Genomic DNA, 16,716 nt, shown 5'->3' with positions numbered 1-16,716 from the left:
CTGGGACACTTAAGCAGGACACCAGTCTTGACGGAGCAGTGGGATCCAGAAAGCCTCGTACTTACGCAGTACATTAAAAACACTAAATTCATTGTCATCCAAACAGAGTGGATTATTTGCATACCCAGACACTGTTGCAGCTGGGGTCTGGTTTGAAACCGCCTAAAATGCATTTCAGAACATCAGCCCAAAACAATACTCTCATTACAGCAGTAATGGAGACCAGCCCCTTCCCAAACCCCAATGCATGACCTCCTGTGTGATCACCAGTAGGCTGGCAAGGGGCTTGTGTGGGTGAGGGTGAGACCAGCTCCCCAGAGTCAGATAGTTATTTCCTACATGGCAGATGCTTCCTATTCAACACAAAGAAAAAGCCTTCCAAATATGTTTGTTACTTTAGCAAGAATAATGCTGGGGGTGAGGAGTTGAATCCCTTTTCATGCACAGTTTGCAGCCTACGAGTGCTCCTGAGCAGAAGGGCAGAGCTACCTGTACAGAGGATGGCTGTGATGGCTGATGAGCATGGCCAGGCAACACTGATATAAAAGCACACTCTTACCTAAACACATAGAGTTGCTGGTCAGATTTACCTCATGGCTGGCTCTGGGCAGAGCCCATCATCTCCAAATCTCGGAGTTCAAGGACTGATCAGGAATGTAGTAGACTGAAGGCTTGTGCTCTTAGGTGCAAATGGTTCATTATGGCCTTTTTCAGACTGTGCTGATGAGAGGAATCATTCCTCATTGATGAGAAATCCTGCATTTTCTTCTCTGGGAGAACACAGCTTTGTTCCCTTCCCCCATTTAATAATGCACAATTTATCAGGCTAAATTGGTGAGCCTGGTAGCAAGTGATTCAAATCAACTTCAGTGGCTACGAGCAATCACATGTACTTGAAGAAACCCACTTATACCACTTTCAGTAAAACCTGAGGAAAGCTGGCTATGAATGCACTACCATATTCTATTAATGCTCAAGAAAACCCATTTAAATGAACCTCTAATGGCTGATTGAGACTTCTATAATGAAACTCCATAAAGAGTCAGCTCCTTCCTTCAGGCTGGACAGGCCAGGTACCTCCATGGCTCTCTTCTTAGCTGTGGGTAGGAAAAACAAATGGATGGAAGCACAACTGCGCTGTGGGCACAGAAAGGAGGGAAGGCTCCTGGCTTTTCCAGGGTGGACACTCTGAGCCTCACCAAGAAGGCCACAAAGTACCAAGTCTCACTTGTGTCACCTGATACTATAAGAAACAGTTTATCAGACTGTGGTGACCACTGTGCTCTGAAGAGCTGCTCAGACTTTTCTCCTTACATAAAGCACCAACTGCCTTCAGTCTATGAACCCAAATATTTCTCTGCTGGGAGAAACATAATTTCTGTGTCTCCCTGTATCTTATGTTAGTCCAGCATTTTAAGCCTGCCCAAAATGGAGAGGTTGCATAGGCTGAGGGTGTGGAAGGAGAGGGGAAGAGTCCCTGCCAACCCCTGTGTTCTGCTTTTTCCTGTCCTTGGGAGCATCCAGCAGGGATGGTCATCAGGGAGCTGCTGTGCCCCATAGCCTATTTCAGCATGCAGCAGGCTCCCACACTCAGCAAAACAAGAAATAAATGGCCACAAACCTTTCAAAAGTATTTACATGACAACGACCCACCTCCCCTTCAGGGCAAGAGCAGCCTAATGGGGAAACTCCCCTTTGTTCTAAGAGGAAGAGCTACTGTTCCCTCCCCATCCCCATAGACCCATCAGGCTTCTGATGCCTCCCAGGTGCCCCTGTTCTGGGCAGATTGGCCCTTGCCAGTAGCTGGGGGGAGTTTGGTTTGCCAGGCACTGTGCCTGCGGGCAGCTGGAAGCGAGGGCTGGAAATCCTGGGCTGCAGCATGAGCCTCCTCTAGAGCCTGGCCTTCCCGAGCCCTCCCTGGGCAACAGCCACCAGCCCTGGTGTTCCCGAGGACCTGCATCACCCCGCTGGAGATGTGGGTGGTCAACAGAACAGAGATGGGGCATGCTGGGGCCCTCGAGCTGGAAAGGCCGTGGGTGCCTCTGGAAAATGGGGACTGTCCTTCCATTGCTGCTTTTGTAGTAGCAACTGCTGTGCCGAGATAAAAGCTTTTGTTTGCCTTTTCTCTCCTACATTCCTAATCTCCCTCTGTGCTGGTCTCCCCTATAGTCCATCAAGCACTTTTAATCTCTAATTGCATATGACTGATGAGCCTGAACTCCATACACAGCGTTGCCAAGAACCACTTTTTCGGAGCCTGCTTTAGCTCTTTAGGCCAGTCATAACACACTGCAGGACCATTAAGAGTTTATAGTTTGTATACATAACACCCTGGGAGTACCAAAGGGTGGTTTATCCAAACAGAAAAGAATTGAGATGAATGAATGCAGAAATGACTTTTGGCCAGGAAATACCTTAATTTTAATTAGGGGGGAAGGGGGCGAGAGCGGAATGAAGAGGCTTTCTTCTCTCACAAAAGACAAGACTAATGAGTTTACAGCTGCAGGCGCTGACCTTGGAGCATCCCGTATAATGCTAGTGCTGAAATGTTTGGATGTGATGTTAGACCCGATAACCTTGCCTCTAAAAGGAAGAAATAAAGGGAAATGGCTGAATGGGGAGGGGCTCATTTCATGGGGATGTACGAACGTATTTATTTATTTTCCCCCCTCTTGCATTCCCGTTCAACTGCCTTTGGTGACACAGCCGTTCACCCAGCTGCTGAGCTTCATATGGGCCTCATCTCTTCTGCAGGAAAAATAAGCCAGTTATGGCAATTTTACCATATTTAGGACTGTCCCTCATCCCAGAGCCCTTCTTTCAAGTCCCCACCTCTCTGGAGCCCTTGGCTGGAGTGAACGGGGTGCTGGAGCCCGGGGGACCCCCACGCTGGGAAACCTGTGCACAAGTGAAGATGGAGCCAGGGCTCCTGCTGCAGTGGCTTGAAAAAGGCTGAAAGCCCGAGACTGTCCTTGTACAAGGATGTTGTCACCTGCTTCACCTGGTCACTGCTTTGTGGTGTTGGAGCCCGTGCCAGTGCCCACAACGCTGGGCTCACGGCTGTCTCCAGCCCAGGAGGCTCCTGCTCCTGCGCTGGCAGTGTCACAGCTCTGGTGCCCTGTCCTGGAGAGCAGCAGGAGTGGAGCCACTGCCACTGGGCCGAGCTGGCACCAGCTGCCAGTGGGGCGTTCCCGGAGCATGTGCCAGGGCAGTAGGGATGTGTCCCTAAACCTGCCAGGCTCTCCCTCCTGCCTGGGGACACAGCTGCAAGGGCGATGCAGGCTGATCTTGCACCTCCATCCCTTGGCAAAGGGCGTGGCTCGCACGTCTTCCAAAAGCTGCAGAGCTGCTGCTCTCACCTCCCCGCCCAGCCTGCTCCTTCTGGGCTGGGGACCTCGGCCATGCTCTCCCAGCAGCTTCCAGGCAGCTTCCAGGCATCCTGGCATCTCCTTCCTCCCCTGGATCTCTTTCCATGGCCCTGTGAAGCATCATCTGCCCCTGTGGATCCTCCCATGGGTGCTACCGCGCTACAGCCAGAGCGATTATTAAACTCTTAAGTGTGAAGCTGCTGTGAGCTGCTGTGGCTGTGGAGCCAGCTTGGCCTCCAGGGAATCAACACCCCCTGCCCTGTGAGCTGGCAGCCAGACGGGCTGGAACAATAGTGCAAGTTAAGGGAGCAAAACAACCATCAGTGTTTCCTATTAAAAGTATTTTTATGATGTTGATTATTATTAATATTATATAGGGGCTGTAATTTTCTCCCGACTCACTCTAACATCTCACAAAATAAACAGTTGCTGTATTATCCCCTTGTAAATGAGACCACAGGATTGTAAACTTTAATTTGTTACTTTTGGCTGCTCTCAGGTTTGGCATACAATTAAACCAATTCATTAGTTCACAGAGGCACATTTTTGGCCATGTCTGGCTGCGTGAAGTCATCCAGTGAACACATTGGAGGCAGGGTGTGGAAAAACTGTACTGTGCCTTTGCCACAAGATCTGTCAGTAGTGGTCCAAACAGGCTGGTGTGGACTTTGCAGACCCAGGTGGGAGAGGGTCTCCTTCCTCCTGTGGCTCTGCCGTACCCTGGGCACGGGCCATTGGCAGCCCAGTGCCCCGATGTGCTGGGCAGAGAAGTGGCATTGATTCTGTATCTGACAGCAAAGTAGCTGCGTCGTGCCTGAGGCTTAACCTTTAAATTCTGCAGAGCTGGGCTAGTGAAATTCCATAGGACATGGAAGAAATTGCTGAGCTCTTGGAAAGGCTAATCTGGCCGTGCGTTACCTCCAGAGCTGGCCCCAGCAGCTGAACTAATTCCTTCAATAGCTGGGCTGCTTTCGATCCCTGCTTCCCAGCTGCAGACACATGGTTAACCTGCAGAGCCCCATGACAGCAGAGCACAGCTTTCAGCCTTTTCAGGGCCACCAGTGGTATGTGCTGGGAGTTAAGGTGGGTTTCTTTTAAATGGAAGCTGTAACAGTGTGCTTTATGGTACTACCACCTCCCCTGTCCAAAGGGGCTTAGTGCAAATCACCCCTCAGATGAGGTTCCCTTGTTGGATATTTTTCACTCTCTGTAGTTTCTTAGATGTCCATTAACAAACCAAAAATCCGGAACCATCTTAGTTTTGAAAAAAGCCCTATAAAATTAATCCCTTTTCCTTTGTTCCCTCCACAGGAGGAGGCTTTTTTATAGCACTCAAAAAGAAAGATTTTTGAATAATGAAACCTAAAAGCTTCCCCAAACTCGTTCCTCACCACTGTGTTTTTCACTGGCCAGCACTTTGAATTTGGATTTGCAGAGTTCTTCTGCTTTGCAATTTCCTCTGAGTGATCCCACCACCACCAGTGCATCTGGGGAACGTCGCTGGGCTCTGGCCCTTCATCAGCTGCAAATGCTGGAGAGAAGGGGACGCTGTGGAAGGGAGCAGAGCACTTTTGAAAAGTTGGTCACTTCCTTCAGTGTATTGACTGGTTTTTCCTTTCCCTGAAATAATAATATTTATTTTAAAAGTGTTTTTGATAAAACAGTGAGCAAATGTTGCAGAAGAGCTAATTATGACCTCGTATATGATGGCAACTCCTCTGGAAAGCAGCTGCAGAAGCCTGCCCGCCCCACTGAGCCACAGTGGTTTTCTTCCAGGGTTCCTCCTGCCGCTGGTGTATGACCAAGGCCGATGTGGGTGTGAGCTGGGCCCCATCTCCTTTGGGTGTCTAACACATCCTCTGCTCCTCAGACTGCTTTGGGGGGAGATGAAGGGCTTCACCCTGCTGCAGGCAGCTGCACTTCGCTGCGTGAATTCCAATCAGGAGCTGGAGGAGGAGGAGGACGAAGCTGGCTGGGTTTTGAGTCAAAAAATAAGCCCTGTATTTTTCTCCTTTCAGCTATTTATCAAGGCTCAGTGCAAAGGGCCTGACACCCGGCCAGCACAGCCCGGCTGCTGTGATGTGTGTGACACACGAGCTGCCGCCTAGCCGGTAATGAGGGACCTTCTGCTGAACGGCCAATTGAGCAGCCGGTGCCTCGAACAGCTTCATCTCGGAGGGACAGCGGGTGGATCTCTATTTTGACACATCCTCGCTGAATGAGGAAGGGAACAAGCAGAAAATGGCTGATGATAAATGCCGCAATTAGGGAAGCTTAATGGAGCAGAAGGTTTTTTGTGAGGAGACAAAGAAATTGCCGTGCAGACACCTGCAAGGAGGTCCCAGCCGCTGCGCAGGGAGCCTCCAGCTGTGCCGCAGCAGCAGGGGCTGGAATGAGGGGAGCCGACCTTTTTACTTCACACACACATCCCTCAAAGGCTTTGGAAAAATATTTTCCAAGTTAAACTTCAAAACATCATTTGATTCTTCTTTTTCTCCATTATGTTCAGAAATGGGAGCCTGTAATTCAGGCCTGGTGTAGCCTTCCCCCACTCCTTGCTTTTTATTCAGTTTCACATAATACAGTGCACTACTGGGAAAGGCATTTTCCTTACAAAGTATTGATCTTGATACAGTGCAAGAGCTGTGGCCTCAGCAGGGGGATGCCAAATTGCTGGACACAGGTGGACATGAAGCGGCTCCCCCGGACAGTGCTGATTGCCCACAGTGATGCCCAGTTTGAGGCTGAGCCCATGACCTGCCCTGCTCTTCCCAAAGCACCGTGTTTCTGAGCTAAGCCCTGGGCTACCAGCTCCCCAGGATTTGAGCAAAAGTGCTAAATTTGTTTGTCCAAGCCCTGTTTCTCTTTATTTCCTTAGCTGGACTATCCCCAAAGCAAACTGCACGTGCAAAGGGGCACCAAGAAGCACTGCGGAGAGCTCTGCAAGGGGTGTTGGCGTGGGGACACCCAGGTTTTGGTGACAGGCAATGCCATTTTGGCCTCTCAAGACCACTACCAAAATCCCCCAACACTGCAACACAACTATTTTCTTAAGACTTTGGCAAAAAGGAATTCCCTGAGGGAGGTAAGGGTTTCCTTTTTTTTTTTTTTTTTTTTTTTTTGCTTGGCACAAGCCAAGGAAAACACAAATCTTGTTTTCTCCACTGTTGACGGTTTCTCGGCTCCAGCCTGAGCTGCACACCACTGATCTACCTCTGCTCTCATTCTGGCACTTGCTGGGCTGCCCGAAGCACAGCTGGTGTGTCTCGCTCTTCCCTAAGCTCTCAGGATATTGCATTCCTGACTAGTTGGCTTCTTATGCTTTCCTTCCTCTGGGCCCAGGCGATGCTGGCGTTGCAGAGCTGACAGTGGAAGCTCAGCCTGCTGCCGAGTCCTTGGGGTCCCCTGCATCAACCCTCTGTTTGTCTAACTCCAGGTCACCAACAGCTAACTAAATATTTATGGTATCTCTATAGGCTGAAAAGGACAATTCCCATATGCTTATTTTAGGCAATAAAGCTGGCTTTTTAGGGAAGCACTAGATCTTTTTGTCAAGGAACAGTTACTATTTTTGACAAGTGATCTGAGGATTTGTTACAGCTTTGAAGAGTGGCTTTTTCCCTCACTCCCTGATATCCTGGTTGTCCATTTTACTGACTGGGCCAAGAGTGGCCCCCACTAACTGAAGCTGATGCACACATCTTCCACGGAGCCCCGGAGGGCATGTGGCATTTGGGACAAAAGGTAACTGAAGTGCAACCACTGGTCTCCCTCCTTACAGTTTCCTGAGTGTCTTTTTAAACACAGGTTGACTGAGGCAAGCAATGAACCTTCCAAATCCAATCTTCTTCCTCCCACCCACTGTCATTTGTTTGCTAAACTCCATCCTTTTTTGGTGGCTGAGGGAAGTCTTTAGGGAAACAGCCAAAAGTAGAATAAAAATGGTGAAAATGGCACAAAATGAAAGCTGAACAGTGGTAGAAATGCATAAAACCCAGGAAGTCCTTCTGCACCCCTTCTTTTAGCAGAAGGCAGCTCAGCTGGGGTGGCTTAAAGGAATAAGGCTGAATTAATTAGTTTCTCTGTTTAGGTAATAATACCATTAATCATGATGAACCATTTTGTGAGAAGGCTGATACTCGACACTGCGTAATTCCACAGGAATCCCACTGTAGTGCAGCATTATTGATGGGTCATCCTCCAAATGTGGGAGAGCAATGCCTCCTAATACAGTAAATGGCAAACCACTGACTTTCTTTTAATATTCAGACCTCCACAACATCAGTCATGATGAATTCTTCTGGCAGCAGGGTGGCTGCAATAAGCAATCCTTCAGGAATGCCAGGGGAGCATGGCATTGATTTAATGCTCACTTTTAAGTCCTACACAGACCAAATGCTTCCAAAGGGCATGGTCCATTTTTGTATTTTTTTCTGAAGTTTGCAGGAACAACCTCCTTGCTCACACATACCTGCATCAGGAAGATGCAGCTATGGACTCTTAACAGAGGTTAGGGGGGCTCATTTATGCAGGTCCATGTCAGAGATGGTGTCAAGCAAGATCTCATGTTGGACACTAGCACCAGGAGAATTACAATCCCCCTGAGCCAGCACTATGAATCTTTATGCTGAGTCCAACACGCTTTTCACATCCACCATGTGTTCTATGTTCCTCCAATTTCAGCTGGGAGAGCAGGTGCTGATTTTTAGTGCCTATTTTGTTTTAAGCCTCCTTTCATCAGATTAAGGACCCTGCAATTTTATTTCATTTTATTTTTTCATGCTCACTAATTTAGTCACACGCAGACCTAAACCCAGAAGCTGTAACATGCTCCTAAAGCACCGTCACCCACCGCTCCATCAGCCGCGGAGCACGAGGGGTTCGGGGCACGGCTCCATCCCCCCGCAGATGGCTCAGCCCACGGGAAAGGCTGGGGAAGCAAATGGGAAGTGGAGAGCAGCGCCTGAGGCGATAAACTTCCCGTGGTGACGCCGGCAGCAGGGTCCCTCCAAATGAGCTGCTGCACGCTTCCTTTTCTGTCCTTCTTTCCCCCAGCAGGAGATGCTGGACCAGCCCCCGAGGCGCAGAGCCCCAGGTGCCCCCGGGCCGTGGGGTGGAGATGCTGCAGGGCGGGCGGCACCGCTCCGCTCTCCTCCCCAAACCCCAAATCCCGACAGCAGCCACGGCCTCCAGAGCGTGTCACGGACCGTGCTCCTTCTGCTGGGAAGGATTCACAGGCAGAAGCAAATCCCTGTCCCAGCACCAGCCCCTTCCGCCAGCTGCCTCCTCCCAGCCGTCAATAAACCATTAGCCTCGAGTCAACAGCGCTGGCTACGACACACAAACACTCAACTGCCTTTTTCATCCAAAATCAATGTTGTATTTATCTTCATTGATCTACAAGGAAACTGAATGTTTAAAATTACAGGGGGTGCAGGGGGGAGGACGGGGAGGGGGGGAAACAAGAGTTACAGAGCCAAGAAAATAGTAGCGGATGGCTGAATTAACTAGAGAGAAAAAGCCCAGGATATATAAAACATGGACACTGAAAAATAAAATAAGGGAAGGGGGGATGGTACAGCAAGTAAAACATGGCAAAATTTACATATGGATGAAAAGTAAAATCGGAAATAAAAAATAAATCATGCCAAAAAGCAGTTCAAGGCAGAACCACACTGAAACAAACATTTGCTTATGGTCTTCATGTACTATAGATAATATATCAGAATTTCTTTTTTTTTTTTAATCAACCATTAGACTTTTTTTTTGCACTCCTAAAATTCTACTTTGTCTTGTATACAGATTCCAATAAGAACACTGCACAATTAGCACAAGGGGTCCACGGAAAATTGTCCTTGCTTGCCAGCGATCCTGCCCACAACACAAAAAAAGAGAAAAAAAAAAGGAAAAAAATAAGGAAAGGGTCTGCCGCATGGTACTGTGCCAGTTCCATCTGCTTTTGCCAGCTTGAAAAGTAGGAAACCAAAATTCCCTTCCAGGAGCGTGTGTCTTTCTCTTTCCTTGACGAACTGTCCCTTGTGTTTGTACAAAAAAATTCAGTCTCTCTTTTTTTTTTTTTGTTAAACACAAGCAGCCTTCTTCCTGTTCACATGCCATTGCCATTATGTCTCCAGAGTTGCGAGTTGGTTGTTTTTGGGTTGTTTTTTTTTTTTTTTTTAATTTTTTTTTTTAAAACCTTCCTCCCCCCAACATCCACTAAGACCTGCCTCCAAGTTCTTGCATAGTTGAAGTATATATGCCGTACTGAGCTTTCTGAGTGTGAACTTCTGACTGTGACAAGAGTATGAGTTGTAACCATGTTAACAAATAACCAGAGTGGTTCTAGAAACCATTTTTATAAAGTCTACCTATGTTAAGAATTTAATATTGGTGTACATTTATATTAACAGAATATTTACAGTTTGTTTTCTTTTTTTTTTTTGTTTAAAACAAGAAGTCAAAAAAAATTCCTCTTAAATTTCTGCATAATATAATAAGGCAAAAAACAAACAGTTTTGTACATTATTATTATTATTAATATTTTAATATATATCTGTAACTTCGGTTCCAAAGTACCAAGGTAAGTGATCAATTGGCCTCAGAAGGGAACCTCACAGTGGACTGTAAAACTACAGTATTTCCATAAATAATACTTTTAAGAAACCCTGGGTATTTTTTTCTTAAGGATCTGAGGCCTTTAAAATGCAAATTTAACTAAAAACAAAAGCAAAATTTCTTCTTTTTTTAAGTGAATAAAGAGCACAAAATTAAAAAAAATACAAATCCATTAAAAATGTTTCTCACATTTGGGAAAAAATGTACAAACTTGATATTCTTAACTCATTTTTTTTAGCACAGAAACAAAAAACAAAACCAAAAATCAATACCTATATATTAAATTCCCATTCTCAGCAACCTTCTTGTTGGAAAGTCCCCAACCCCGTTATTTATGGAAATGTGCTTAACTTCTACAAATTTTACATTAAAAAAAAAGTTTACAGCAGTGCATTTTGTAAAAGGTTTGTTGTTTTCTTTTTTTGTTGGTTTTTTTTTTCCTGTTTGTGTTTTTTTTTTTGTTTGTTTGTTTGTTTGCTTGTTTTATGTACAGGTGAGTTTAAAATTCAATGTTGGGGACTATCGTGCCTCTACTTCTTTGGGGTTCCTAGAGGGGGAATAGTCCCTGGACTCTGAGTTTGTGAGTGGAGTAGTCCTGCGAGGGGAGGCAGGTCTGGTGCTGCTGGCTGGTACGAGAGGCGGCGGCGCGCTCAGCGCTGCGGTCGGCGGGTTCCTGTTCAAAATCCCGTTGTGCATGGCAGTGGATGGACTCAGTCTGGGGTAATGCATCCCGCTCAAATGAGGCATGAAGGATGGCACATGTGCCAGGTGGCTTTCGATGGGGGACGAGTGCAAGTGGTGCATTCTGGCACGCTCAAGTTCTTCCCGTAAGTGCAAGCGCTCGCGCTCCTCCACTTGCCGCAACCGCTCCTGCTCTCGGCGGGCTTCCAGAAGGTTCTCGTGGTTGTAGTCGTGTGGTTCCCTGTCTCTGTAGGAACGCTCATGGTCATAAAAGCCAGAGGTGGTAGGAAACCTATGGATAGGATCCGTCCGGAGCTGGAAGTCCATTCGACGGTGCAGGTCTAAGCTCCGGTAGGCATCTCGCAACGGGTCCCTCATCGGGTCCCAAGAAAATCCGGGATGCGGCAGCCTCTCTCTTCCCGACAAAGGGTTCATGCCTATGAGCGGGGTCATCATCCTGCTGCGGTCCAGGACATTCATGTTGTTCATCTGGTGCACGCTGCCCATGGAGATGGGCATGGAGGCAGCCATCGAGTGAGGCAATGATAATCCATGGAGAGTGGGCGGTGGGGGATGCTCCACTGACCGGGAGTGCTGGGAAGGCTCAGACCCAACCACCAGCACATCACTGTCTTCCTTCCTCTCCTCCTTGACTTTGATGTCATTCTTAATCTTCTGGAGGTCGCTGGGAAGCTCTGTCTTTCTCTCCATGTCCTTGCTCATTAGATTGGTAAGCTTCAGGCTCTCACTTAGTGCAGGTTTGCTGTATGGGGATACAGACTGGATTACTGGCTTTGTGTTGTCCTCAGAGGGTCTCTTATCATGGCTTGGAGTTTCCTTCACTGGAGAACGGCTCTCTTTGATCTTGTGTTCAGCTATGGGTGGCTCTCTCAGCCGGTCAGGGTGCTCTCGCTCAGGCTCCTTGGACCTCTCCCTCTCCCCGAGGCTGACCTGCCTGATGGGATCGCTGGAGCTCTGGCTGTTGCTGCGGATGAGATTGCTTATCTGGTGCGTCACTGGGGCTGATGCCGGTGAGGATCTGTTCGAATGTCTGTTTTTATCCAGGAGGTCTCTGTAAAAACACAGAAGGTACATCCTTGGTTATGTGTGAACAAATACACTCGTGATGTTGGGTGTGCACAGTGCTGTGTCCAGTTGTACACTTTGAGATTGCTCAGGATTTGGAAAACTCTGCAAACATCAGCTGCAGCTGTGATGCTATGCTAAGGGACATGCAGTAGCTGCCTTTACATACTTCAAAGACAAAAAAAGTTAAATGTTCACAAATGTGGGACTAAATTGGGGATGTGGCTGGAAGATTACATTCACCCTAAGACCATTTCACTGAGAAATGTAGGGAAAGAAGAATTCTAGACAACTTATTTTTCTTAAAAAAAAGCTTATTGTGTGTTCATGTGTACATCCCTGCTGCTAGACAACGACCTTCTTTCTCAGCTATAAAACTCAGGTTCCTTTCCAAAAATATGGATCCAGGCACACAAAACAGAAGCCTACAGAAATATATGCAGGTCATTCCCAAGTCAGCCTTGTTGACTGGAAGCAGCCATAAGGTGAGGCTGATTTTCCTATGGAGCTGCAGGAGTTTTTGTTGTTGGCAGTTCTTGCAGGTACACCAGGTACTTCAGGAGGAACATGCTTGAATTGGCCACGAGACTGAGCAACTGAGCTGTGTTTCAAGAGGACCTGCTGTGACAAACAAGGGGTTTGATGACAACATCCATGGTTTAGAAAGAGAGGCACAAAGGTTTACATTTCCAACTGCACCTCTGCCTCTGAGCAAGCCAATTAGTCACAGTTAATCCCACCTTTTTAACAGGGGAATAAATAGTGCTCACTTTCTAAAAGCACTTTGCTCTGAATGAGAGACACTTTAAATGCAAAATATCATGGTGTGATTGAGAGAACTGCATTATGCAGCTGAGAGGTTCACTGATGCCTAAGTTTTATGCTGTGTTTGCTTTTGAGAGCTCTAAGACCTGAGCACTGAAAGCTGGAGGTGTTTTGGGGAGTTGTGTAAGTATTTATCCCTTATGGTTGCATTTGCTAACCCAGCTTTCTTCCTCTGTGGTAGTCATGATTGCTGGTCAAGGATGTGGTTTATTAAAACCATGTCCAAATAGGGATGCTGGGGACAGCTTAAGCTAAATTAATAGAAATGTAATAGAGCTGTTAACCCCTGTGTGAACACTCTTGGGAGTAAAGTAACCTTGGTCTGCAAATGAATTCCACTAGAATTCACTAGAAGGGAGCTTCCTACCTGAACAGTATCTGTGTGCAAGGATGTCAGACAATTTAACATTTAAAGTAAGATGATTCTCAGCCTATTGCTGCCATACAATCTTGTTCACAGGTATTGCCTGAAGATCTCATTAAAAGCTCTTCAGGCAAACTATGAACCCCTATCACTAGTCAAGCACACACATCTAAGACGTGCAGGCTGTTACTGCCTACAAAGAAGTAGCCTGTTGGAGACGACTGGGCTCTGAAATATAAAGGGCTTCACAGCTTCAAAATCATGTAACTGGGAGCTAATGAAGTAACTATAGCCCAGGTGATACAGGCCTGTCATCGTTAATAAGCATTTGCCCACAATGCAATTTTTTAAAATCAGTTTTGCTAATGGATTCATGCACACTGCTCCAGATACAGGCATTTGCATTTTTATCTCGTTAATGTCCAGCTAGCATTTGAATTCATCAGCATATCTGTACATTAATGAGAACTATGACTGTTTCCAAAGGACCCATCACAATGCTACCATCACCATTTAAGGATACACAGCAATCCTAAAGCAGCTGCATTGAAAACAGCCAAGTATACACTGAAACCACAGCAACACACCCTATTCCTCAGCCTGGTGCTTTTTGTTAACCTACTAGCAGGGACTAGTTTACCATATTTCCACAGAAGACAAATCCTAAAAGGTGAAGAGGAATTTTTTTGGTGATGCTAGTACTTGTACTTATCTGAGGGAAAGGCCTCTCAGCTGCTTTAAGGACAAGCAACATTTTCGGGAAAACAGAAAAAACAGAGAGGAAGAATAGTCCCAGGAGGAAGTGGTCAGAAGCCCACAGTGCTCACCTCTCTTTGTCTCTGTCATCTTTGCTCAGAGAAAGATCCCTCTTCTCGGGCTCCCGCTCCCGCTCTCTGTCCCTGTCATGGTTTGTCACCGAGGAGCTTCGCTCTGAGTCCGTGGGCTTGGGCCACTGTGGAGGTGTTGGGAAGGACGGCGGGGTCCGGTGGAGTCTATTCCATGGTTCATGGGGGTTATTGAAATTCTGCAGGTTTGGGCCATCTTTGTGAGTAAAAATGTTGTTGTGAGCTAGAATAACGGCAGGGGGAGGAAGAGTTAAAAATAATTCAAACCAAATAATTATACAGACATTTTTCACAATATTAGTCACAACCAGAACTGTCCTTTCAAGACTTTTTAATGGTGAGGGGGAGCAACTAGTGAGTGGACATAGATAATTCCAACACTGGGTGTAAGATCCACCAGCTCTTTTAAGGCTGTTGTTGGAGGAAGCTTTATACACCTCAATAACTCAGAGACTACTGAAAATGCCCAGCTTCTCTTCTCCACCCACCCCAGGCAAGGGCTCCAGCACAAAAGCAGTATTTTTCCTCAGCTCCTCTCTCTGGTAGAAACTTTAATTTGTGCATAGTTACAAGCAATCAGCTGCCTGCAGCTGATGCTTCAGGGACTTTTTTGTTGAAGAACCCAGAGTATTTGGTGGTATGTATGTGTGTGTATAAACACAGAGCTTGGCTGTAGGCTTTTCAGAACAGTCATTCGATTTTCCTCCATCCATCTTCAGCTGATTCCTGTTGCACCATGAGATGCACAAGCACGGTCTTTTATGTGCTCTCTTATGTGTGACTCTCAAGCACGTTTTGCCTACAGGTAACATGTTTTTGAAGTAAAATTATTTTATACAGGTAATTTCAACTTCAGTCAATGGTTACAGAGGATATCTACACAAATTGGAAGAAGTATCAATAGCTGCTCCACTGTGCATCTTCGCTGGTGAAGGGTGTTACTTTAGGTGCCCACAGGGTCCCAGAGCTCGGTGGGGTTTTGCAGCTCCAGTGTCTCTCTGAGCACACAAGGTAGCAACCCTCAGCAGTGAGGAGGCACAGAGCACAGCCACTGATCTCTGTGACATGCAGAAAAGCTCCCACCGCAGAGACCTGGAAATCTTAGGTGCAGTGTTTTCAGATAGGAGAATGGAGGTTAGGAATTAAACTTCTTTAAAAACTACCACCAGCTGCTGTAAATATTAGCATGTGGCTTTTCTGGAAGGGATATTTGTCTGCAGTAACCCAGCCAGTACTTACTCAGAGCATGACTGCCTAATCCTCCAAAGGCATTGCTGCCTAAGTTCCCAAGGCCGCTGAAGGTGCTTGACCTGCTAAATGGATCTGGAAAGGCAAACAGGGATTTAGCAGGCATTTAGCCAAGAATGTTGGAGAATGAAACGCACCCCTCCCCTTCTTAACGGTTTGAATCCAAGTAGGATTAGGCCAGACTTTAAGCTGATCCTTCTCATTGCAAGGTTCTTTGCACAGAAAATTCCCATCATGTTAAAATGGAGAAGGGATTCAGTGCTCACTCTGCAAACAGGTGCTGTAATAAACTTTTGTATGCGAGTCAGAAGCAAGCTAGAAATTAATGTCTAATAGCTGAAATTAGGGTGGCTGCTGAGCTATAACTCTCTTTTCTTATCAGTACTAATAGTAGAAGCATTGCAATTGCCTTGAAAGAATCTCAGCAGGCCCCTTGGCCAGCACTGAGGAGATGCATTGTCTTGTTTCTGCACTTTTTTCCCAGTAAAGGCACCCATCACCAGAGGAGGTTCCTCTCTGAGAGCACATAGCCTGACTCAGGCTTCCACACTCCAGAGACAGCTACGGGTTAAATCCTACCAGTGTACTTGTTTTCTTTCCTACTAGTCATCTCTAAACAACTCCTCCTCCTGCCCACTGGCTTTTCGAGTGTCCCTTTCAAGTCCTTAACTTGCCATGTTACAGGAGGTAAGGTTGCTCTCCACTTCCTCACAGATATCACATTTAAAAAATCAAGGCAAATGGCACAAATAGCTTGGATCTTTAAGCAAACAGCTATTTGCTTATTTACTTATTTTAAAACAGATGTTCTTGCCCTTCCTCTTTGATATTAAGTAGCTGAGTGACTCCACAGAGATAGTTAATTTTGACAGAATGTTCAGGAATTGATGTAAATCTGGGTATTTGCAAGAGAAAAAACAGTCTACTAGGTCATGTGGCATGCCACATTTACTGATTGGATGAATGTTAGTAAAACATTAATCAACAGAGCTTGAACTTTAATTGGCAATGAGCTGCTTGTGAGCTTCTAAAATGAGGACATTTGAGAAAATCGGGCTCTACTTACTGCCAATTAGGAAACTGAAAGGCTGGCAAAATGTGCAGAACAACTATTTGCCAGGAACTGTTCCCTGAACTCTTTTGAAGAACCTAGTCAAGACCTTTCATAGGTGGAAAATGATACAGGAGGAGCCCATTTTAAGCTGAGGCTTGTCTGAGGTATCTTTGCATAGATTTCCCCCATTTCCTCGGGCACATTCAGGAGCACAGGACTCTACAGGTCACATTTTGGCTCTGGTGCAGTGTCCCAGCAGTGACAGATGTGACAGCTCTGCACTGCCCTCTTCTTTGGGGGACAGTGAGGGGATGTGCTGGGAGCTGGCAGGGATGAGAAGCTGGCCAGCTTCTGGATCCTGAGGCAGTTTAAGCCTTTCCCTCCCCTAGTGCTACAGTGCAGGACCACATTGAGAGCCAGGAAGGGGGCACAGGTACAGAGGTGGAGGCAGGGTTACTTACACTTACCTGCCAAGTGGTTCGTAGGCAGGAAACTGCTGTGGTGAGGTGAGGGACCAAAAGGGGTGGTGGCTGGATGTGTTGCACCTGTGAGAACAAGATCCCTTTTTAGTTCAGGGGCAAGTGACTCCTTGTATACACAGAGCTTGTGGCCATCACATTCAAGAACTGG

General features: G+C 46.7%; 1 protein-coding gene across 15 annotated transcripts in view; it reads right to left on the bottom strand.

Moving 5' to 3' along the window:
- Positions 1–8,725: 8,725 nt before the first annotated feature.
- Positions 8,726–16,716, bottom strand: part of FBRSL1 (fibrosin like 1) — a 507,802-nt gene continuing 499,811 nt past the window's right edge. For 14 of the 15 annotated variants that reach the window (XM_039560809.1, XM_039560806.1, XM_039560813.1 and 11 more), the window contains 4 exons: positions 16,554–16,631; positions 15,024–15,107; positions 13,767–14,007; positions 8,726–11,736 (listed from right to left, as the gene is read on the bottom strand). In XM_039560809.1, the coding sequence (XP_039416743.1) occupies positions 10,503–11,736; positions 13,767–14,007; positions 15,024–15,107; positions 16,554–16,631 (1,637 nt within the window). In that variant the 3' untranslated portion in view covers positions 8,726–10,502. The remainder of the gene's footprint in view (positions 11,737–13,766; positions 14,008–15,023; positions 15,108–16,553; positions 16,632–16,716) is intronic. The other variant, XM_039560807.1, reaches the window with a different exon arrangement.

This window comes from Corvus cornix, chromosome 15 (genome assembly GCF_000738735.6).
Source record: "Corvus cornix cornix isolate S_Up_H32 chromosome 15, ASM73873v5, whole genome shotgun sequence".
NCBI lineage: Eukaryota > Metazoa > Chordata > Aves > Passeriformes > Corvidae > Corvus > Corvus cornix.
Note: the sequence above shows the minus strand (reverse complement) of the source record. Positions and strands in the feature narration are given on the sequence as shown.